The 24826-nt window shown below is 43.8% G+C and overlaps 1 protein-coding gene across 13 annotated transcripts in view; it reads right to left on the minus strand.

Annotated features, from left to right (window-relative positions):
- DLG1 (discs large MAGUK scaffold protein 1) overlaps nucleotides 1-24826 on the minus strand; it is a 241181-nt gene that overhangs the window by 40843 nt on the left and 175512 nt on the right. For all 13 annotated transcript variants that reach the window (XM_038749481.1, XM_038749480.1, XM_038749488.1 and 10 more), the window contains 2 exons: nucleotides 14318-14474; nucleotides 11853-11955 (listed from right to left, as the gene is read on the minus strand). In XM_038749481.1, the coding sequence (XP_038605409.1) occupies nucleotides 11853-11955; nucleotides 14318-14474 (260 nt within the window). The remainder of the gene's footprint in view (nucleotides 1-11852; nucleotides 11956-14317; nucleotides 14475-24826) is intronic.

A 24826-nucleotide genomic window follows, 5' to 3' on the forward strand; every position in this document is an offset into this window, starting at 1 on the left:
AAAGAGAAAAAGTGCCAATCCCTTAACAGGGCCAGTTTGTTTCCTGAACTCCATTAAAGCAGGGTTACCTCATGAATTCGGACAGATCACGGCCGTCGGGGGGGCCTTAAATCAGCACTAGGAAGTGATAAAAAGCTGCTATTTTGCTTTTTACTAGGGAAGTTACTGCAATGCCACAGTACCTTACCCTGCTTTTCTTAAAATCAGTGAGGCAGAGAATCGCAACTGAATAGGGTTTAGTTCTCAAATTCCAGATGATGTTTCCCTAAACACTACCGTCCACACCTACCAATCTGCAAGCTCATCAAGTTGGGCTAATTCTCTTCACAAATCTTTAGGCGCAGTACCTGACAATTATTACTGACTCCCAAAAAAATTGATGTTGATTTTGGTTTATACATATAATTTTCCCAGGCATGGAACCGGTCCATTTGGAGATAAAAATCATAAGAAATACCATTTCTGGTTCAGACCAATTATCCGTACAGTCTTGTGTTCTTTCTCTAACACTGACAACAGGATGCTTGGGGGCAGTGTGGCTTGGTGGATAGAGCCCGGGCTTGAGAGTCTGAGGTCATGGGTTCTAATTCCACTTCTGCCACTTGTCAGCTGTGTGACTCTGGGCAAGTCACTTAACTTCTCTGGGCCTCGGTGCCCTCATCTGTAAAATGGGGATGAAGCCTGTTGTCCCTACGTTGGGCGCCCTGATGACCTTGTACCTACCTCAGTGCTTAGAACAGTGCTTTACACATAGTAAGCTCTTAAGAAATGCCATCACGTAATTATTATTAACTCCTACCTTCACTCTGCCTTGTGTGAGCAGTCAAGTTGAATGAAAATTTGTGGAACCTCTTCTCTCTTTTTTTCTTATGGTAATTTGTTAAGCACTTACCATGTGCCAGGCACTGTACTAAGCGCTGGAGTAGATACGAACTTATCAGGTGGGACACGGTCCATGTCCCGCATGGGGATCACAGTCTTAATCCCCCTTTTTACTGGAGAGACAATTAAGGCACAGAGAAGTGAAGTGACTCGCCCAAGGTCGCACAGTAGACATGTGGTGGAGCTGGATTAGAACCCAGGTCCAACTGATTCCCAGACCCATGTGCCCTCCGTTAGGCCATGCTGCTTCTCACAACTACTCTTCAATCTGTACTTCAGACTTTGATTTCTTGTACAGTCAATGGCAGGGCAGCTTCGGTAAGGCAACGTGAGTTTCTTCCTCGACTTAATTTTAAAATTAAAATTAAAATTAAATTCCTCTATTTCCTGTTTCATGTCTTTGGGGTGTTAAAATAAAACGATTCTCTGTAGTGATGTGCTTCATCGTTTAACGGTTCAAGTGAAATGTACAATTAATCTTCTACCTTAAAACCGTCAGATGGCTTGTGTCTTTCACTGGAAACTGAGTGCTAGTTGATGGTATTTATACGTGGTGATGCCTGCACAGAATAATGTATTTCAGCAGTTTTGAATGGGGTGGGGAGGGACGGGGAAACAACTGAAGGGGAAAAGTTGAAAGTACTTGTCCATATGGATTAAAATGAGGTTGGGGGAATGGTGTGGCTAGAATGGAGATACTCCTGGGAGCCAAAAACCGGGGGACCGATCGAGCAGGACAATTCTCGTCCAACGAGGCTGGAGGGGAGCTGATGTGTATGTTTTAGCATTTGTGTCTCGGGACCGTGGTAGAGGGACTTACATAAATATTTCCGACTCGATGTATTTAACTAGCCTAAACCATTTTCCCTCAATTAGTTAGTGGGCTACATTTTCATGAAATACGCTCTGGGAAAAGCTACGGCTTCCACACAGCTCTGCAAATAGTTCATAGGCTGAACAGAGCACTGTAAAACATTTATAACATTTTTCCAGGGATCTGCAAAAAGAATATAGAGCATTAGGCTTCGGGGGCACGCTTCACATGCTTGCTAAATGGCCACAGGAAAGTCGATGAGAAGTCCTGATTTTTAGGAAGGTAAAAATATATGGGAGAAAATATATTATTTACTCAGTAGTATTTTAGACTAGACTAGTCTTCTAGACTGTGAGCCCACTGTTGGGTAGGGACCGTCTCTATATGTTGCTAACTTGTACTTCCCAAGCGCTTAGTACAGTGCTCTGCACACAGAAAGCGCTCAATAAATATGATTGATAGTATTTACTGAGGACTTACTGTATGCAGAGCACTGTAAAAAGTTGGTATTAATAGTGGTGATGTTAATTATTTTAGATTCAAGAAATATTGAAAGAGAACAGGAAGTTTCTCGGCAAACATGATATAAGTACTCAATATACTGAGTGTCATTTGGACTGCCATGTTAAGTAGTTTTGAGTAACCACGGTTTTCTGTGGCTAAGAATTATGCTTATTTCAGGTTGGCTGCACTCATTTACTACCTCTGGCAATCAATTTGCTCTGTGCTGCATACCCTTCCTGAATCTGTAGTTATTTAGCATTATCTGGGGAACTTGTACATACTAAAAGTTCTTTACAATAACTTCACTGTGCAGTACTAATGGGTATCTAACCCCATTCGATTTCTTCCCATCTCCATCTTTTTCTTCCTCCCCCAAATGGATTTTACTGACTTTAATCCCCAACAAGGAAAGGGTTGGTGGGGGGGGGAGGAGTGATTAGAAGAGGAATCCCTAAAAGTTGCCAGCTTCAAACTATGATCACCAAGAGACCATGACTGGTGGATCTTAATCTGGCAGTTCAAACTCAAATAAAAGCTTACTGAACACAAAGAAAATAGCATTATTAATATAACTTGTTCAGTGGTCTTCAATGACCAGTGAAAATGGAGGATTAAAGAGTGCTTGATAATAATAATAATAATAATAATAATAATGGCATTTATTAAGCACTTACTATGTACAAAGCACTGTTCTAGAGCTGGGGAGGTTACAAGGTGATCAGGTTGTCCCACCGGGGGCTCACAGTCTTAATCCCCATTTTACAGATGAGGTAACTGAGGCACAAAGAAGTTAAGTGACTTGCCCAAAGCCACACAGCTAATTGGCAGAGCCAAGATTTGAACTCATGACCTCTGACTCCAAAGCCCGTGCTCTTTCCATTGAGCCACGCTGCTTCTCTATGTCTAATGTCTATGTCTCCTTGGAAATAATGTAAAACCAAGACACCGGACAAAACAATTCAGATATACTAAAATTAATATAGCTACCAATTTTGGTGCCATAAAGGGCCACCAATTTTTAGTTCGGCAGAAGCTAGACTGATGACATTACTCAAACTTTCGCAACTGAAAAAGCCAATAGACATTTTCTTCTGTTGTACACATGCTTTCCTTACTTGATTAGGAATAGGATGGACATATAGGGGACTACCTTTACAGGGCTGGGAAGTGGCTCTAATGGTAGGGTGTTTTTCCAGGAATGCTGTTTGAAGCCGACTGAAGCCCCGTGGCAACCTCTTCAATCAATCGTACTTATTGAGCGCTTGCTATGTGCGGACCACTGCAGAGTACGACAGAATTAGCAGACATGTTCCCTGCCCGTCATGAGCGTACAGTCTATGGGGGAGACTTATATTTATAATTTATAATATAGAATTTAAAGATAGAAAGATTATCAGTCCTCTTACCAGCCCTTCATTAGCACTGCCAAGTGACCCTAATACAACTCTTTAAAATTCATTCATTCACATTTATTGAGCACTTACTGTGTGCAGAGCACTGTACTAAGCGCTTGGGAAGTCCAAGTTGGCAACATATAGAGACGGTCCCTACCCAACAGTGGGCTCACAATTCACTGTTAACTGATTTTAGGCAATGCCGATTGGTTCCCTGTAAGGGACTGCAGGCCCACTGCGGGCAGGGAATGTGCCTTTTCATTGTTATATTGTATTTTCCCAAGCAATCAGTGCGGTGCTCTGCACACAGCAAGAGTTCAAAATATATGACAATGAATGATAATGACGACTGGTGCTAAATAAATGTCAAAAGAAAGGGAGCACAATAGTTCATTTCGGATTTTAGCCTTATAAACCTTGAAACAACCGTAAAAAAAATGGTTTGGTCCTCCATAACCTTCTGGAATTTCATCCAATGCGATTGAGCCAAGTATTATATTAAATGTCTCCGAACCACCTTCCCCTGAACAACTGCTGACAACACTATTCTTTTAGATAACATCAGGGTTTTGCAGGACTGCGACTACTATGCTGCGGGAGGAGGAACACCTGTATTGCAAAGTCATTTCTAATCGACCCAGGTGGCCAAAAAGTCAAATTCCTGCAGAATAAGCAACATGCAAAGAACCTTTTAATAACGTTGATGCAGTTTATAGTGGGAAGAAATGGCATTTACCTCTACTCATGTGAAACACAGTCTTAAAGAGACCCTTAAATAAGCAACCTTTATGTCAGAGTGTGTTGCTGGAAGAAACATCGGTAATTTGATGAGATTGACTCCAAGATCAAAGGGATACAGGTAACATATCAAGATCACAACCTATATGTCCTCCCAACCCACTAAAGGGCATTTATTGAAGCTTACACTGTGAAACGCTGGACAAGTGGTTGGATGGCATGCCTGAAAAGATACAAGCAGCAGCGTGGCTTAGTGGAAAGAGCACGGCCTTAGGGGTCAGAGGTCGTGGGTTCTAATCCCGGCTCTGCCACATGTGAGCTGTGTGACCTTGGACAAATCACTTAACCTCTCTGTGCCTCAGTTACCTCATCTTTAAAATGGGGATGGAGTCTGTGAGCCTCACATGGGGCAACCTGATCTCCCCCAGCGCTTAGAACAGTGCTTGACACATAGTAAGCACTTAACAAATACTAACATTATTATTATTATTAGTGGAAACAGCGCGGGCTTTGGAGTCAAGAGGTCCTGGGTTCAAATCCCGGCTCCGGCAACTGTCAGCTGTGTGACTTTGGGCAAGTCACTTAACCTCTCTGGGCCTCAGTTACCTCATCTTTAAAATGGGGATGGAGACTGTGAGCCCCACGTGGGGCAACCTGATCTCCCCCAGCGCTTAGAACAGTGCTTGACACATAGTAAGCACTTAACAAATACTAACATTATTATTATTATCAGTGGAAAGAGCACGGGCTTTGGAGTCAAGAGGTCCTGGGTTCAAATCCCGGCTCCGGCAACTGTCAGCTGTGTGACTTTGGGCAAGTCACTTAACTTCTCTGGGCCTCAGTTACCTCATCTGTAAAATTGGGATTGAAAGTGTGAGCCCCCCGTGGGACAACCTGATCACCTTGTAACCTCCCCAAAGCTTAGAACAGTGCTCTGCACAGAGTAAGCGCTTAAATACCATCACTATTATTATTATTATTATTATTCAAGGCTCTGCAGACAAGAAACAACCTGAGCAACTCTTCTCCCCAAAGAGGACGCACTCTGTCAAAAACAAAGAACAATCTTCAAATTATGGCAAGATGACATCCACAAGAACCGACTGCAACTTCCACTACCGATGACACCCGACGAAAATACAGCTTTTGCTCCAACGCTTCATGAAGTCACGCGTGCAGTCAGGGCTAAAGCAAACTACTGGCGCCAATGCTCCCCCAGCAGACCCCTCCAAGCCGTGGGGGGAGATATTTATGCCATTTTCACAGGCTCTTCTTCTTAGAAACACTGAGAAAATGCCATAGGTTTCAAAGACGCCATCCTCTTTCTATAAGGGGAGAGAGATGCCTGGAAACTATCAGGAAGTTAGTGCCTAATGAGGAGATATCGAGCCATTAGAGATGCTTGGCTGCAGGGTTCCTGAACAAGCTGGGAGGGTGGTATTTGAATTCTCTCAGGAAGTGTTTCCATAGCAGCCTTCTACTTGATCCTGTGAAGAAGTACCTATTCACTGCTAGGGAACAGTCATTAAAAATAGCACAACACTAACACAAACAAGGCCAAAATAGTTAAACCGAACATCTAAGTTTACTCCTTAATATGGCAGAGGGTATTTTAAACCACATTCTGATTCTTCCAAAAGTTCTCAAACAGCTAACTTGGACTATAGGAAGATACAGGACACTCTCGCAAACACCAGAGAAGGCAGCAAAAGTGAGGCTCTTTTTTCAGTTTATTGACCTCGTCAAAAAACAGGCCAGCAGTAATTCAACTACTGGAGCAGGAAACTCCTGAAACGGAGCCGCAGGAAGCCACACGAAATTAGATGAAGATCTAGTTAAAGATGACTGAAATGCAACGGATGGGTTCAAATTGAATTTAAAAGGATTGGAAACAGACCGCTGTCGTTGCCCTGGCTCTCTCCTATCTCAAATGATGCCTGTACCGTTCAAGTGAGGCACATAAAGTGCAGGAGGAGAGCTCGGAAACACCACCGACGCTGTCCGGCTGTGGTCAGCCCAGGCTGACGGGACTTAATTGGCAAATGTGATGTAAGTGGATAGGACCTGGAACTTCCCCAAGTCACAGGACTCAATGGTTCGTGGGAACATTTAGATTCTCTACCATTCACTTCCTAAACGTTAGGTGACATTTGAACACTCACACAATATGTGTTAAAAAAAATAAGGCACCTAATTGAGGAAGTTATCGGATTTCCATATTGATTTTTCACATTCCAGGGAACTGGATGTAAATTTCAATTTTTAAAAAACCAAAAGCACCACCAAAAACTATTCTGTCTTCTTCATAAAAGGTTTCCCAGTCCAAGAAATCTGTCCAAAGGGAGGTATGGGAGGAATTGGCACCTATGCCGCTTACCTACTGTTGGGGCAATAAGGGAGTAGAGTAGTAGATATGGGGTAGTAATGTGCAGGAGCAGTGATAGCTGGGGTTCTCTACTAAATAAGAGAAGTCTGTCTCTCTCTCTCTCTCTGGCTTCAAGTGCTTAGTACAGTGCTCTGCACACAGTAAGCGCTCACTAAATACGATTGAATGAATGAATGAATGGCTTTCTGTCCCCAAGAGATGCTTCACTCAGCTCAGCATCCACGCTGGGAGGGGAAGTGGAGGGAGAGAAGAAAAGAGGAAGGGAAGGGTTGTATTGGGGTAGAAGACAGAGAGGGAAGAATCAGTGCTGAGTGACAAATCTACACCACACAGGACAGATCTTCAGAGGGCTTTGCACGGGTAGAGCCATCTAAACCGTGTTTCCAGGGAGGTGAATTAAATTTTGAAAAAATCAATAAAAGGGGATAGAAATGGGAACACTGGATAAAACTGCAAAAATCCCAAATCTAATTACCCTATAACTGACATCATAAGTTGTCATCTTACCCCCATCTTACCTCCTTCCCTTCCCCACAGCACCTGTATATATGTATATATGTTTGTACATATTTTTTACTCTATTTATTTTATTTGTACATATCTATTCTATTTATTTTATTAGTATGTTTGGTTTTGTTCTCTGTCTCCCCCTTTTAGACTGTGAGCCCACTGTTGGGTAGGGACTGTCTCTATATGTTGCCAATTTGTACTTCCCAAGCGCTTAGTACAGTGCTCTGCACATAGTAAGCGCTCAATAAATACGATTGATGATGATGATGATGATAAGTTGGACCTGGAGGTAGGGGTAGAAATGATTAAAAAAAAAAAAGGCCAAGAGCTAAATAACAGAAGAGGGCAGGTTGGGTATGAAAAAACAATAGTTCTAGGTCACATATTACCTTTCTGTCTTGTTGTGTGTCTTCACTGAGAAGCAAACCTCCGAGACAGGTTTTAGAAAGACATTAGTCTCAGCCTCCTTGCTCATCTCCCTGCTTATCTTTCCTCTCTCCAGTCCATTCTTTACCCCTGTTGCCTGGGTCATTTTTCTAAAGCATCATTCTGCACACATCTCTCCTCTCTTACAAAAAAACCCCCAAGGGTTGTGCTTCATCACATCCAATATAGAAACTCCAGCTAATTGACTCTAAAACACCCAATCATACCTACCCTTTCCTCCCACCACACCTCAATTTGCACTCCTTATTCCTCTCAAGCTATCCTATGTACCAAGGCTTTTTCTCCTCTCTCCCGCCACTGATCTCTCGCTCTCCCCCTCTCCCCTGCCTGAATACTTTCCCCTTTCCCACTATCTCCACCTTGAAAGCCCTTCTGAAAGCACATCCCTCCCTGATTAATCTCTCACAAGTGCCACTTCAGCCCTTCCGGGCCACCGAAGCACTTAAGAACTCACAACCCCCACAGAACTTATATTCATATTTTAGATGCTCGATTACTTCCAGTTAGGTGTTTGTCCCTCCTTAAGAAGCAGCGTGGCTTAGTGGGGAGGGCACAAGCTAAGGAGTCAGAAGGACCTGGGTTCGCCACTTGCCGGCTGTGTGACCGTGGGCAAGTCGCCTCACTTCTCTGGACCTCAGTTACCCCATCTGTAAAACGGGGATTAAGATTGTGAGCCCCATGTGGGACAGGGACTGCGTCCAAACTTGTATCGCCCTCAGCGCTTAGAACACTGCTTGGCGCGTGGTAAGCCCTTAACAAGTACCATAATTATTACTATGATTTGGACTGAAGGTGAGGTCTGTGTACATTCATTCCAGTATATTCTCCGAAGAGCTTGGTACAGCGCTGTGAGTGGAATAGGTGCTCAGTAACACTCAATCGTATTTACTGAGCGCACGGCACTGTATTAAGCTCTTCGGAGAATCCAATATAACAGAGTCGGTAGACGAGTTTCCCGCCCATGTCGAGTTGACGGTCTACAGGGGGATACAGGCAATATATATAAATTATGGCTGTGTACCTAAGTGCTGTGGGACAGAGGGAGGGGTGACCCAAGTGCAACGGTAATGCAGAAGGGAATAACGGAGCTCAACCCATCACTCTGCATTTCTCCCAAGCGCTTAGAACAGCGCTCGGCACAGAGCAAGCGCTGGACAAAGACCATCGTTGCGACTGTGTGTACCATCATATACGCAATTGCACACTACGATCCTATACCATCATCACTGTAATATTATACACTAAGCGCTTAGTACAGTGCTCTGCACACAGGAAGCGCTCAATAAATACGACTGAATGAATGAAATACGTGCTTGAAGCAGGGAACGCCGTCCATACTTGTTGATGGTGGCGTCTTCCGATTTTCATAGCTCTGGCTGCGGGAGTGACTTAATAATAATAATAATGGCATTTATTAAGCACTTACTATGTGCAAAGCACTGTTCTAAGCGCTGGGGAGGTTACGAGGTGATCAGGTTGCCCCACGTGGGGCTCACAGTCTTCATCCCCATTTTACGGATGAGGTAACTGAGGCACAGAGAAGTGAAGCGACTTGGCCAGTCACACAGCTGACCATTGGTGGAGCCGGGATTTGAACCCATGACCTCCGACTTGCCCAGTTGCTGGGCACCTGTGGTGGCATCTTTCTATTTTTCACGGCTCTGACCGCGGGAGTGGCTTCCCCCCAGCGTGGCTCAGTGGAAAGATCCCGGGCTTGGGAGTCAGAGGTCATGGGTTCGAATCCCGGCTCCGCCACCTGTCAGCCATGTGACTTTGGGCAAGTCACTTAACATCTCTGTGCCTCAGTTACCTCACCTGTAAAATGGGGATTAAGACTGTGAGCCCCCTGTGGGACAATCTGATCGCCTTGTATCTCGCCCAGCGCTTAGAACAGTGCTTGGCACATAGTAAGCGCTTAACAAATACCAAATTATTATTATCATTATTATTATTCCCCAGTTGCTGTGCAGGTGCCCCAGATGCCCATCCTGGAGGACCATATCTTCAACAGTAGAAGGCACGATGAGGGCAGGGGTGGGTGGGCTACAACGTTCTTGCCATCTCTTTAGGATTCCCTCCTTTGGGATGAGATTGGAGCCATCTTCATGCTTCCCAGATAACGTGATGGCCCGAAAAGGGCCGAACGATGTCTTTAGGGATTCATTCATTTGTATTTATTGAGCGCTTACTGTGTGCAGAGCACTGGACTAAGCACTTGGGAAGTACAAGTTGGCAACATCTAGAGACGGTCCCTACCCAACAGCGGGCTCACAGGCTAGAAGGGGGAGATAGACAACAAAACAAAACATATTAAAGTAAAATAAACATCCACTGGGCCTACTTCTTGGCTCATAGAGTCACTCATAGAGTCATCCACTGCTTCTTGGTTCACAGAGGTCTAACAAAGCAGGCTTCCTGGTTGATCTGGGAAGTCCCACGATTGGCATCGGATTGTAAAGGTCTCCCAACAACGGCCCGTATGGAATCTCAGGATTTGCCTTGAAGCCACCCAAGTGGATAGCGGGGAATGTCGAAACTGAGAAATCCTCCCTATAAATCACGGAGACGGGAATATCTGTACGTTGCATCGTGTGGGGTTGCTTTTTAAGGCTCAAGGAACATTTCACCTATTAGTAATGTCAGCTCGGGACTGGCACCACGGGTCACGAAGACTCGGGTTCGGCAACTAGAAGATTGTGGGTGCGGAAATAGGGCTGGAAAGAGTCAGCAGGATACTCTTTTCATGCAAGGTCCCACTGTGTGGGGATGTGCAGGGGCTTCTAGTTTTGCAGCAAGCTGCCTGGCCCTTTAATTGGATTTGCAAGTCATGATGCAGATTTCGGAAAGCTTCACTTGTGTGATTATGTTCCTAGATAACGGCGTTATTTCCTTATATTGTGCAATCAGCTAGCATTTCATTTATGTCTCTGCTGAATTCCGCCTACTTCCTTATCTCCCTTCTACTCTTCCTTCTTCTCCCCCTCCTCCCCTTCCCCATCCCCCTGTCTTACGTCCTTCCCCTCCCCATAGCACCTGTATATATGTTTGTACGGATTTATTACTCTATTTTATTTGTACATATTTATTCTATTTATTTTATTCTGTTAATATGTTTTGTTTTGTTGTCTGTCTCCCCCTTCTAGACTGTGAGCCCGCTGTCGGGTACGGACCGTCTCTATATGTTGCCAACTTGGACTTCCCAAGTGCTTAGTACAGTGCTCTGCACACAGTAAGCGCTCAATAAATACGATTGAATGAGTGAATGAATGATGAACCTATCTAACTTGTGTTTGTTCTTATTAGTGGGATGCTCGTATTCCAGAATCACCAAATAACTCTTGCTTGAACATACAGGTAAAATGGCAGGCCATTTCTATGAATTTGAAACGAGAAGAAGGCACACGAATATCACGAGCATCACATGAATAGGATAAAAAAAATATTTTCCCATCATAATATCATATAGAGAAGCAGCATGGCTCAGTGGAAAGAGCCCGGGCTTCAGAGTCAGAGGTCAGGGGTTCTAATCCCGGCTCCGCTGCTTGTCAGCTGTGTGACTTTGGGCAAGTCACTTAATTTCTCTGTGCCTCAGTTACCTCATCTGTAAAATGGGAATTAAGATTGCGAGCCCCACATGGGACAACCTAATCAACCTGTATCCCCCCAGTGCTTAGAACAGTGCTTTGCACATAGTAAGCACTTAACAAATACCATTATTGTTATTATCGTCTCTGTGCCTCAGTTCCCTTACCTGTAAAATGGGAATGAAGACTGTGAGCCCCATGTGGGACAACCTGATCACCTCGTATCCCCCCCAGCACTCAGAACAGTGCTTTGCACATAGTAAGCACTTAACAAATATCATCATTATTATTATTATATAAGTGAATTTCACCGTAAAGTTGACTCCACTCCCCCACCCGCCCCCGCAAAAAAACACAATTGAATTTGATTTTATCATAAATGGTCTGGTCAAAACGCACCAAAAAAAAGAAAATCAAAGAGCTAAATTGGAAATATCCTTGAAACGATAAAGAAACCCAAACCGTGAGGAGAAAGCAAATCCATTATGCTGATGACGATGGCATTTATTAAGCGCTTACTATTCTTCAGACACTGTTTTAAGTGCTGGGGTGGGTATGATTTCGTCAGGTCAGATGGGAGCCATCTGTCTCACCTTCAGGACGATACTGTGCAACGATGGTGACGGCTTGCCCTGCGTTCTTTAAAGCCGCTGCTGCTTGTTCATGTGTGGCAGATCTCAGGTCAACACTATTTACCTGCAAATCAGGCAGAAATTTAATCAGAGGTGAAATGATCGTATTGATTAGAAATCAGTATCGGATGCACTTTTACCATAGGGGCTGATTCAAAACCACTCTGGCGATCTTGTTGCCATCGGAAATTGTCTTGAGGAGTTGGACGCGGAAAGTGTTGCTTAGAAAAAATGAAATTCAAAGTGTAGATACGCATCAACTGAGTAATTATGGACTTACAGACAACTGATAACTGACTTTAAGCCTCTAAACGTTAAGCTCATTATGGACAGGGAACATGTCTACCAATCCCACTGGACTGTACTCTCCCAAGCCCTTAGTACAGTGTTCTGCACATAGTAAGCACTCGGTAAATACCTTTGATTATTGATTTAAGCATGTTTATCCCTTTCACCTCACATAGGCACATACCTACACTTACGCGACGATGGCATCTATTAAGTTCTTCCAAGAAGGGGTTTTCTAGAAAGTTGACAATTGTGCTAAATAATTTGCTTTCACTGCGTTCAAAATCAACACAATGTGGATTTAAGTACATTTTGTTTCACTTGGCAGCGGTTTCAGTTATTTGACCACTTGGATAAGATTAAAAAATGGACACATTTGTAAGAAAGCCATTTTCTTTACTTATGAATTTCTACTATTCCTCATGAGCACTTCATAAGAGCAGATGAACTTGAACCATTTACACTAACATTGCAAACGATCACACTCTCCTGTAGATGCTTGGAAGATTCCTGGATGCAGTGAAAGATTATATCACATCACCTTATCGTTTACTAAGAGAACTGTTACATAAAACCCTTTCAATTAATTAGCCCTTCATTTTTCTAAAGATGCGTCATCATTTTAGGAAAGATAGGGATGACCATCCATTTTTTCAGCCAAAATGATGTTAAACAGCAATCACAGGGGGAGTTAAAATTTATACAGGGCTTTTTCCTCTTCATTAAATTTTAAAATATATATTTATATACATTTTACTCGTGGTTACTGTGGAAGATTCTCAGAGGAATCAAACTGCGAGAATAGTCGAGTCACAATGCATAAATAGCCCTGCTGAGAACATAAAGACTACTTACCTCAGCAGAACAAATCAGGCGTCGGAAAAATTTGGTTTTTCAGAAGTTTTACAAGTCTCTCAAAAGGGTAATGGAATTTTAACAGGAGGTGTGAAAGCAGAGACTGATGAATTCACAAATTCTCCAAGCTCTCCCCCTCACTTCCCGAATCCCATCCCACCCCCATAGCCATATCCTTATCCTTCTTGGCTGCCTCTCAAGAGGAGATCTTCAGTCTGCTTGCAAAATTCCTCCCCTTCCATCCACGCCTCTGACCTCATCCCTTCTCACCTACTAAAAACACTTGCACCCTCTCTTCTTTCCCTCCCTGATTGCCATCTTCATCAGTTGGCTCACTCTCAGAAGGCTCCTTCTGTTCTGCCTTGAAACGCACCCGTGTCGTCCCTATTTTAAAGAAATCCCAAAAAACTTCCCTGGACCGCAAGGCATCATCTAGCCCTCCTCGCATTCCTGTCCAATAAACTCCTTGAGTGGGGTGTAGACACCCACGGTCCCCACTTCCAACTTGAATCTCTACAATCCAGTTCCCAACTCCTTCACTCCGGTGAGGCCTCTCTCTCCAAAGTCTCTAACGACCCCATCCTTGCCAAATCTATTCCCTACTAATTCTCCTCCACCTCTCCTCTGCCTTTGACACGAGGATCAGTCCTTCTCCTGGAAACTCTTGAGATTTTGGGGACTGCAGAAGCCTCCAATCCATGCAAGTTACATTGATCCTTTATCTACTCACTCGTTCCTATCCTCGTTCCTTTCTGGAATTCATTTTTTCCCACAGCTATTAATAATAGCGATAATTATGGTTTTTGGTAAACGCGCACTATGCGGCAAGCACTGTTCTAAGCGCTTGGGTAGATACAAGGTAATGAGGTTGTCCCACGTGGGGTTCACAGTCTTAATCCCCATTTTACAGATGAGGTGACTGGGGCACAGAGAAGTTAAGTGGCTTGCCCAACGTCACCCAGCAGACAAGTGGCAGAACCGGAATTAGAACCAACTTCCTTTGACTTCCAAGCCCGGGCTCTTTCCACTAAGCCACGCTGCTTTCCATCTTGTGCTCTCACATACCAACATTACTCAAATGTGCTGGTTATGGGCTATAGTATGCATGTATTCTCAATGTTAGCCTTTTAATAGTTATGCTGAATTCATCTAGGTCAGATTCCTTCAGTTTATAATACAAATATGCATTAATGTAACCCATGCCCCATCCATGATCTGCGTCCCGCACTCCAGTTAAGCCCATTTCCTGAACAGTAAAGAAACGTTTAGTTGTTAAATCCTACCGATATAATTCGATCTCCTTTCCTTAGCTCTCCGCTGAGGTCAGCTGGGCCTCCAGCTAGGATAAAAGAAATAAAAATCCCTTCTCCGTCTTCTCCTCCTACAATGTTAAAACCGAGGCCTGTCGATCCACGGTGGAGGACAACTTTTCGAGGTTCCCTGAAAATGGAAACACCAGGCATTTCAGAAATCAGTCACTTAAACATGGCATTTTTTGTAAATTGATCTAAACCTTCACGTCTCTGTGCCTCAATTTCCTCGTTTGTGAAATGCTGATTAAGACTGTGGGCCCTATGTGGGACCTGGACTGTGTCCAACTCGATTAGCTTCTATCTACCCCAGCACTTAGTACAGTGCCTGGCACATAGTAAGAACTTAAATCCAAGAGCTTAGTACAGTGCTCTACACATAGTAAGCGCTCAATAAATAAGCCTGACTGAATGAATGAAATACCCATAAAAAAACCCCCAACAAACCCAATTCAGGATCACAGGTGTACCTGCATTTAAATTCTTAAATGTAATTATCACTTAAGTCCAGCTGTGACTCTGTACTCCCTGTGGGCACTGATATGTCTACCAACTTTGTTGTAGACACAGTATGAGCACTTAGTACAGAGGTCTACGCACAATGAAAATTCAATAAATACCATTGGCTGTCAACTGAAAATGCTACACATTCACTTCCTCTAAGCACAGCACAAATTATGAAAGCCAGGCACAAAAGGCAATCTACACAGAGTGCCTATTAATAATAACAATAATAATAATGTTGGTATTTCTTAATATTAATAATAATGATGGCATTTATTAAGCTCTTACTATGTGCAAAGCACTGTTCTAAGCGCTGGGGAGGTTACAAGATGATCACGTAGTCCCACGGGGGGCTCACAGTCTTCATCCCCATTTTACAGATGAGGTAACTGAGGCACAAAAAATCGAGTGATTTGCCCAAAGTCACACAGGGGACAAGTGGTGGAGCCGGGATTAGAATCCACGACCTCTGACTCCCAAGCCCGGGCTCTTTCCACTAAGTTGAGGGGGAAATCTGAGCAAGAGTCGGCAACCGGAGAGATGAGAAAGAGGGTAATGAATATGGGAGATTGAGGGGATGGAGTGGGAGAAGAGAATGGGTAATTTAGGAGGAAGAGAGCCGACCAAATGCTTTAAAGCCAATGATAGGACTTTCTCGATGTCGAGAGGAACGGGCAGCCATTGGAAACTTGCTGGGAGACGTGTGCAGAATCATATTTAAAAAAATCCAGAGACTGGATTAGAACCCAGATTCCCTGACTCCCAGACTCAAATTAAGGGCGAGGAGTACAAGAAATTAAGTTTATAACCACCTTTCCCATAACACAATCAATCGTATTCATTGAGCACTCACTGTGTGCACAGCACTGTACTAAGCGCTTGGGAAGTACAAGTTGGCAACATACAGAGATAGTCCCTACCAAACAGTGGGCTCACAGTCTAGAAGGGGGAGACAGAGAACAAAACCAAACATATTAAAAAAATAAAATAAATAGAATCGATATGTAAGTAAAATAAAAAAATAAATGGAATAATAAATATGTACAAACATATATACATATATACAGGTGCTGTGGGGAAGGGAAGGAGGTAAAACGGGGGGATGGAAGGGGGGTCGAGGGGGAGAGGAAGGAGGGGACTACTCAGTGCCTCAATTACCTCATCTGTAAAACGAGGATTAAATCCTACTCCTTCTTACTTGGCCACATGTGGGACAGGGATTGTGCCTAAACTTGCCTTATAACCGCCCTAGTGCTTAGAACAGTGCTTGGCACATAGTAAGTGTTCAACAAGTACCATAGAAGTGGGGGGCAAGGTGCACACACAAGGCTTGTGTTCTTGCAAAAAACCCACTTTAAGGATTACTTGCGGTGAGGAAGTCGCTGTGTGCCTGAAGCTGGGTGTATGCACACAACCACTTCTTCCAAAAACCTGTCACACTGTAAATCAGAGACATGACTGTTATTGGAAGAATGCTCCCTCATTCTGCCACCATGTTCTCAATTCACAGCCAAGATTCTTGAAAGCGAATGTAAGTGAACTGAGGAGCAGTGTGGCCTAGTAGCACGAGTCAGGGGATCTGGGTTCTAATCCACCCTCTGCCAACTGCCTGCAATATGACTTGGGGCAAGGCAAGCTTCTCTTGTGCCTCAGATTCCTCATCTGTAAAATGGGAATTTAGTGCCTGTTTTCCCTCCTACTTAGACTATGAGCCCCATGTGGGATAGGGACTGCATCCGACCTGATTAACTTGTCACAGTGCTGGACACATAATAATAATAATAGCATTTGTTAATAATAATAATAATAATGATGGCATTTATTAAGCGCTTACTATGTGCAAAACACTGTTCTAAGCGCTGGGGAGGTTACAAGGTGATCAGGTTGTCCCCCGGGGGGCTCACAGTCTTAATCCCCATTTTGCAGATGAGGGAACTGAGGCCCAGAGAAGTGAAGTGACTTGCCCAAAGTCACCCAGCTGACAAGTGGCGGAGCCAGGATTTGAACTCCACATAGTATTTGCACATAGGATTTGCTCTGCACGTAGTAAGCGCTCAATAAATACGATTGATTGATTGATTTGAACCCATGACCTCTGACTCCAAAGCCCAGGCTCTTTCCACTGAGCCACGCTGCTTCCCCATGCACTTACTATGCGCTTACTATGTGCAAAGCACTGTTCTAAGTGCTGGGGGGGGGATACAAGGTGATCACGTTGTCCCACGTGGGGCTCACAGTTTTAATCCCCATTTTACAGATGAGGGAACTGAGGCCCGGAGAAGTTAAGTGGCTTGCCCAAGGTCACACAGCAGACAAGTGGCGGAGCCGGGATTCGAACCCTTGACCTTTGACTCCCAAGCCCGGGCTCTTTCCATTGAGCCACGCTGCTTCTCTAGGTGGTAAGTACTAACAAATATAATAATAATGCTAACAATAAAGATAATAAAAATGGATCTCACTTTCATCCTATAAAAAAAAAAAGGAGAAACTTATCACAGCGACCTCTGGTTATGTGTGCTTCCTAAGTGATTAACAAGCAAACGGGCAAATCACAATTGCGGTGCAGGAAGAGCAGCAGTTCAGGGCCAATCTAGGCCTCGTACTAAAACACGAATTATAAAATGAAAATATGTAGCTCCGTGAAACGCATCTGATAGTGAGTGATATGAAAACAGCTATACGGAGGGAGATTTGGCTGTCTGGAGCAGCTGCATTTTTCGGGAGTCCTCAGGGAAAAACACACGGAGCAGCACAGTCCCCTAATGCAGCATCTAGTTACGAAGGTCAGGCTAACTGCGGGGAGATGAATCTGCTGCCATCTCTGTACCGCACAGCCTTCTCTATTAAGATCAATCAATCAATCAATCGTATTTATTGAGCGCTTACAGTGCAGAGCACTGTACTAAGCGCTTGGGAAGTACAAGTTGGCAACATATAGAGACAGTCCCCACCCAACAGTGGGCTCACAGTCTAAAAGAGACGAATAGGCCCCACTGGGCCTATTAAGATAAGCACTAGATTATACAAACATACATACGATCATACAAACTACATTAGATGAGAAACTCAGAATCCGGGAGTGTCTTGAAACTATCAACTTTTAGCAAGAAAGAAAAACGGGAACCAATAAATGAGGGATCCAGAGTAATCACTGATGGTTTTTTTTCTGATTTGATCACTTTAATCACCTAGACTAAACCTTAAGTAGTCATTCTCATCCATGCCTGGAAGATTCTACTCATCATCTTCATCAATCGTATTTATTGAGCGCTTACTGTGTGCAGGGCACTGTACTAAGCGCTTGGGAAGTACAAGTTGGCAACATATAGAGACAGTCCCTACCCAACAGTGGGCTCACAGTCTAAAAGAGACGAATAGGCCCCACTGGGCCTATTAAGATAAGCACTAGATTATACAAACATACATACGAACATACAAACAAACTACATTAGATGAGAAACTCGGAATCCGGGAGTGTCTTGAAACTATCAACTTTTAGCAAGAAAGAAAAACGGGAACCAATAAATGAGGGATCCAGAGTAATCACTGATGGTTTTTTTTCTGATTTGATCACTTTAATCACCTAGACTAAACCTTAAGTAGTCATTCTCATCCATGCCTGGAAGATTCTACTCATCATCTTCATCAATCGTATTTATTGAGCGCTTACTGTGTGCAGGGCACTGTACTAAGCGCTTGGGAAGTACAAGTTGGCAACATATAGAGACAGTCCCCACCCAACAGTGGGCTCACAGTCTAAAAGAGAAGAATAGGCCCCACTGGGCCTATTAAGATAAGCACTAGATTATACAAACATACATACGAACATACAAACTAGATTAGATGAGAAACTCGGAATCCGGGAGTGTCTTGAAACTATCAACTTTTAGCAAGAAAGAAATACGGGAACCAATAAATGAGGGATCCAGAGTAATCACTGACGTTTTTTTCTGATTTGATCACTTTAATCACCTAGACTAAACCTTAAGTAGTCGTTCTCATCCATGCCTGGAAGATTCTACTCATCATCATCATCAATCGTATTTATTGAGCGCTTACTGTGTGCAGGGCACTGTACTAAGCGCTTGGGAAGTACAAGTTGGCACCATATAGAGACAGTCCCTACCCAACAGTGGGCTCACAGTCTAAAAGACTCACACAGAGATACTCACACAGAGGTAAATTAACATAGCTCCTGGGTCACTGTAGACATGATGCTTTCAAGCTGGTGCAAGAAACACACATTCATTCAATCGTATTTATTGAGCGCTTAACTGTGTGCAGAGCACTGTACTAAGCACTTGGGAAGTACAAGTTGGCAACATATAGAGACGGTAGTTGTTTGTACATCAAGCCAATACAGGGATAACATACAAACTATTTGCAAGCATATACAAATGAACTGAACCAAGAGGTTAAGCATTTTGGGGTAGAAAGACTGAGACCTCGGTTTAAGAGGGATTCATAAAGCTCGATATTACTGGCCCCTTTACTGCTAACATGAACTTTTTTGTCCTGCTGTTATCCGCTCGAAGCCCATATGCCTAACTGTTCAAAAGTTTCTTCGTTCAAGTTTTATAGCCATCTGAAGACTTTAATACTTGGATTAAAACCTATCAAGTAAATGCCTCCCTTATGGGAATGCCCTGAAATTGCAGGTGAAATACCTTTTAATATTGGTGCACTTGAAATCTGCCAGTCACTGCCATGAATCTGAGTACCTTCCAATACAGGGATAACATACAAACTATTTGCAAGCGTATACAAATTAACTGAACCAAGAGTTTAAGCATTTTGGGGTAGAAAGACTGAGACCTCGGTTTAGGAGGAATTCATAAAGCTCGATATTACTGGCCCCTTTACTGCTAACATGAACTTTTTTGTCTTGCTGTTATCCGCCTGAAGCCCATATGCCTAACTGTTCAAAAGTTTGTTCGTTCAAGTTTTATAGCCATCTGAAGACTTTAATACTTGGATTAAAACCTATCAAGTAAATAATAATAATAATAATAATAATGGCATTTATTAAGCGCTTACTATGTGCAAAGCACTGTTCTAAGTAAATGCCTCCCTTATGGGAATGCCCTGAAATTGCAGGTGAAATACCTTTTAATATTGGTGCACTTGAAATCTGCCAGTCACTGCCAAGAATCTGAGTACCTTCCAATACAGGGATAACATACAAACTATTTGCAAGCATATACAAATGAACTGAATCAAGAGTTAAAGCATTTTGGGGTAGAAAGACTGAGACCTGGGTTTAGGAGGAATTCATAAAGCTCGATATTACTGGCCCCTTTACTGCTAACATGAACTTTTTTGTCCTGCTGTTATCCGCTCGAAGCCCATATGCCTAACTGTTCAAAAGTTTCTTCGTTCAAGTTTTATAGCCATCTGAAGACTTTAATACTTGGATTAAAACCTATCAAGTAAATGCCTTCCTTATGGGAATGCCCTGAAATTACAGGTGAAATGCCTTTTAATATTGGTGCACTTGAAATCTGCCAGTCACTGCCAAGAATCTGAGTACCTTCCAATACAGGGATAACATACAAACTATTTGCAAGCATATACAAATGAACTGAACCAAGAGTTTACGCATTTTGGGGTAGAAAGACTGAGACCTCGGTTTAGGAGGAATTCATAAAGCTCGATATTACTGGCCCCTTTACTGCTAACATGAACTTGTTTGTCCTGCTGTTATCCGCCTGAAGCCCATATGCCTAACTGTTCAAAAGTTTGTTCGTTCAAGTTTTATAGCCATCTGAAGACTTTAATACTTGGATTAAAACCTATCAAGTCAATGCCTCCCTTATGGGAATGCCCTGAAATTGCAGGTGAAATGCCTTTTAATATTGGTGCACTTGAAATCTGCCAGTCACTGCCAAGAATCTGAGTACCTTCCAGGGAAAAATACTTAACATTATACGTAGTCTGAGAATGAGGAAAGGGGAAAGATGTGTGGAGAGGGCTGGGTCACACTGGAAGGACAGGGGAGTTGAGATTAATAACCACTTAGGATTTAATGAATCTACTCCCTTTACCCAAGCATAACCAGAAACTGGCATTTCCATCCCCTTCGCCAATTCCGGTTGAAAGTTTGCAAATTTACATTATGAATTTCTTATGCACAGTCTAGAAGGGGGAGACAAGCAAAACAAAACAAAACATGTGGACGGGTGTCAAGTCGCCAGAACAAATAGAAGTAAAGCTAGATGCACATCATTAACAAAATATGTATGTATGTCCTGTATATATGTTTGTACGTATTTATTACTCTATTTATTTGTACATATTTATTCTATTTATTTTATTTTGTTAATATGTTTTGTTTTGTTGTCTGTCTCCCCCTTCTAGACTGTGAGCCCGCTGTTGGGTAGGGACTGTCTCTCTGTTTCCAACTTGGACTTCCCAAGCTGGTGCTCTGCACACAGTAAGCGCTCAATAAATACGACTGAATGAATGAATGCACAAACAATAAAATAAATTTACGAGAAAGAACTGTTCAGGACATTTTCTTTGGTCAAGAAAACTCGAGATGTTCCACCCCCCTCCTCCCACCTCAACTTCAAGATATTAAAACCACCTCATCCAGCTCAGATTAGGGTACCTTGCAAAGTACCGTATTTAATAATAATGATGGTATTTGTTAAGCGCTTACTATGTGCAAAGCACTGTTCTAAGCGCTGGGGGGGATACAAGGTGACCAAGCTGTCCCACGTGGGGCTCACAGTCTTAATCCCCATTTTTACAGATGAGGGAACTGAGGCACAGAGAAGTGAAGTGACTTGCCCAAAGTCACCCAGCTGACAATTGGTAGAGCTGGGATTTGAACCCCTGACCTCTGACTCCGAAGCCCGGGCTCTTTCCACTGAGCCATGCTGCTTCTCACAAATAACGGAATGATCTGTCCGTATTCTTTATCTGCACTGATTTTCCAATTGCCGTGTAGATAGATGCTTCTTAAACCCAGAGTTTGAACCTCCAGGAAGAGCATCAGGGCCCTCTGAGTTCCGAACAGCCGTTGGGTGGTAGCAGCGGTGGCAACAATAGAGAACATTAAAGAAGCAGCGTGGCTCAGTGGAAAAGAGCCCGGGCTTTGGAGTCAGAGGTCATGGGTTCAAATCCAGGCGCTCTGCCAGCTGTCAGCTGTGTGACTTTGGGCAAGTCACTTAACTTCTCTGTGCTTCAGTTACCTCACCTGTAAAATGGGGATTAAGTCTGTGAGCCCCCCGGGGGACAACCTGATCACCTTGTAATCTCCCCAGCGCTTAGAACGGTGCTTTGCACATAGTAAGCGCTTAATAAATGCCATCATTATCATCATCACCATCAACAATAGCAGCTGCTCACTTTGGAGCCCACTGTTGGGTAGGGACTGTCTCTATATGTTGCCGACTTGTACTTCCCAAGCGCTTAGCACAGTGCTCTGCACACAGTAAGCGCTCAATAAATACGATTGATTGATTGATTTGGAGGGTAAAAGTTGCTTGAGCTGACCTCGTCCACTTTCTGGGCCCTTTCCCTACCGTTCACGCCACTATAATCTGTACTGCCAAAGTGAGCAAACCACCAGTGGAACAAAACAGGCCTGTTCATTGGGCCTAGTTCTGAACACCTTATTCTCCACAGCCAAGCTGGACGATGCAACATGCCCGGCATGGAGGGGTTAGAGAAAACCTCCTTCTTTTGGGAAACTGCCCACTCAAATAGCAAACATCATCTGAAGTCCTAGAAACCGTCATTCACCAATTGCTGTTTGCAGATGACTGGGCCCTAGAAATCGTGCACCCCCAAAAGACAGGCAACTGTAAACTGTAAATTTTTATTTCAGCCCATTCTCTTTTCTCAGACTACCCATAGGTTTGATTCCCTGTTGGATACAGACCAATTCTCAAACCACTGGATTTTAAGCAAACATTCCCAATATTGGGATCCCCGACGTCCTCCATTCGGCAACAACGAAATAAGAACCAGATGAGGGAGGACCAAGCACTGCCTGCTCTTGAGAGGGTCACTCAGAGACCATTTGTTCCACAGCCACAGTCCTTATCCCAACTAATCACCACACATTGTATGCGGTTGGGCCAAGGGGACTGGCAAAGGAGAGTGAGTAGCTCACTACAGACCACAACCCCATCTACAAAAACACCCCAAGTACATATAAAATCACTCCCTAACTGGAGTGTGCTTTAAAGGCTCTATTCTGGGTCCCCTTCTCGTCTCAATTTACATTCACTCGCTTGGGAAACTCGCCTCCTCCCATGGCTTCAACTGCCTCCTCTTTGTAGAGGATTCCCAAAGCTACCTTTCCTGCTTTGGTCTTTCTCCTTCCTAGCAATTGCACATTTTCTCCTGCTTCCAGGACGGAGCTGCACGGGTATTTCGGTAACATTTCAAACACAATATGTGCCAAACGGAACGCCTCAACTCCCTAATTTTCTCCTCCAACTAACTTACCGATCCCAGTGGAGAGCAACTACCATTCTTCCTATCTCTCGAGCCCACCACCTCGGCATTTATCCTTTACTTCCGCCTCTCTTTCAACCTCCCCCTACGTTAATTTTGCTGCCAAATCTTGTCGGTTCTTCCTGCACCCTATTTACAGACTCCATCCAAGCACCTACCACGTTTCACTCTGCATCACTCTCCTTGTTGATTTCCCTGCTCTAGTCTTCCCTTTCATCCACTCTTCACTCTGTTGCTCATCTCCATTTTCTCCTTTTGGCACGTCTCCCCACTCCTCTCTGCATCAAGCAGAATCTCCTGGCCATTAACTTTCAGGCACTCAATCGGCTCTCGCCTTCCTATTTATCCATTCTTCTCTTCCACATCACTACTGGCTTCAGAGCTCTCCATCACCTTGCCCCTTCTTACCTCACCTCCCTTCACTCCTTCTACAGCCCAGCCCGCACGCTGTCTCACTGTGCCTCGTTCTCACCTGTCCCGCTGTCAACCCCTAGCCTGGAATGCCCTCCTCCTCAAATCCACCAAACTAGCACACTATCCCCCATCAAAGCCCTACTGAAACCTCACCCCCTTTAGGCCTTACCAGATTAAGCCCCCCTTTTCCTCTGTCCCCCCCTCAAATCACCCTGACTCGCTCCCATATCACCCTGACTCGCTCCCTTTGATCTACCGCCCCTCCCCGCCCCATAGCACTTCTGTATATATGTACATATTTATAATTATAATCCTATTTATTGTTATTAATGATGTGTATAGATCTATAATTCTTTTTATTCATAATGACGCTACTGAAGCACGTTTTCTTGTTTTGATGTCTGTCTTCCCTCTTCTAGATTGTGAGCTCATTGTGGGCAGGAATCATCTCTATTTGTTGCTGAACTGTACTTCCCAAGCACTTAGTACAGTGCTCTGCACACAGTAAGTACATAATAATAATGATGATGGTATTTATTAAGCGCTTGCTATTTGCAAAGCACTGTTGTAGGCGCTGGGGAGGTTACAAGGTGATCAGTTTGTCCCACGGGGGGCTCACAGTCTTAATCCCCATTTTACAGATGAGGTAAGTGGGGCACAGAGAAGTGAAGTGACTTGCCCAAAGTCACACAGCTGACAACTGGCGGAGTTGGGATTTGAACCCAGGACCTCTGACTCCAAAGCCCGTGCTCTTTCCACTGAGCCACGCTGCTTCTCAATTGAAATACGACTGAATGAATGAATAAATGAGTAAGCATCTGGGTACTCGCACAGCCACGTAGCATATATGTGCCTATCTTTAGACTATAATATTGGCTCCTATCTGCATTTTACTTTAGGGTCTGTCTACCCTGCTAAATTGTTAGCTCCTCGTGGGCAGGAATCATGTTTACCAATTTTATTGTCCTCTTCCAAGCACCCAGTACAGTGCTCTTACTGTTTCAGCAGCATTAAGAAAGCCAACCCCGGTGTTCTGCTCAATGAGAAGCAGCGTGGCTCAGTGGAAAGAGCCCGGGCTTTGGAGTCAGAGGTCAT

The sequence above is a fragment of the Tachyglossus aculeatus genome, chromosome 7 (assembly GCF_015852505.1).
Source record: "Tachyglossus aculeatus isolate mTacAcu1 chromosome 7, mTacAcu1.pri, whole genome shotgun sequence".
NCBI lineage: Eukaryota > Metazoa > Chordata > Mammalia > Monotremata > Tachyglossidae > Tachyglossus > Tachyglossus aculeatus.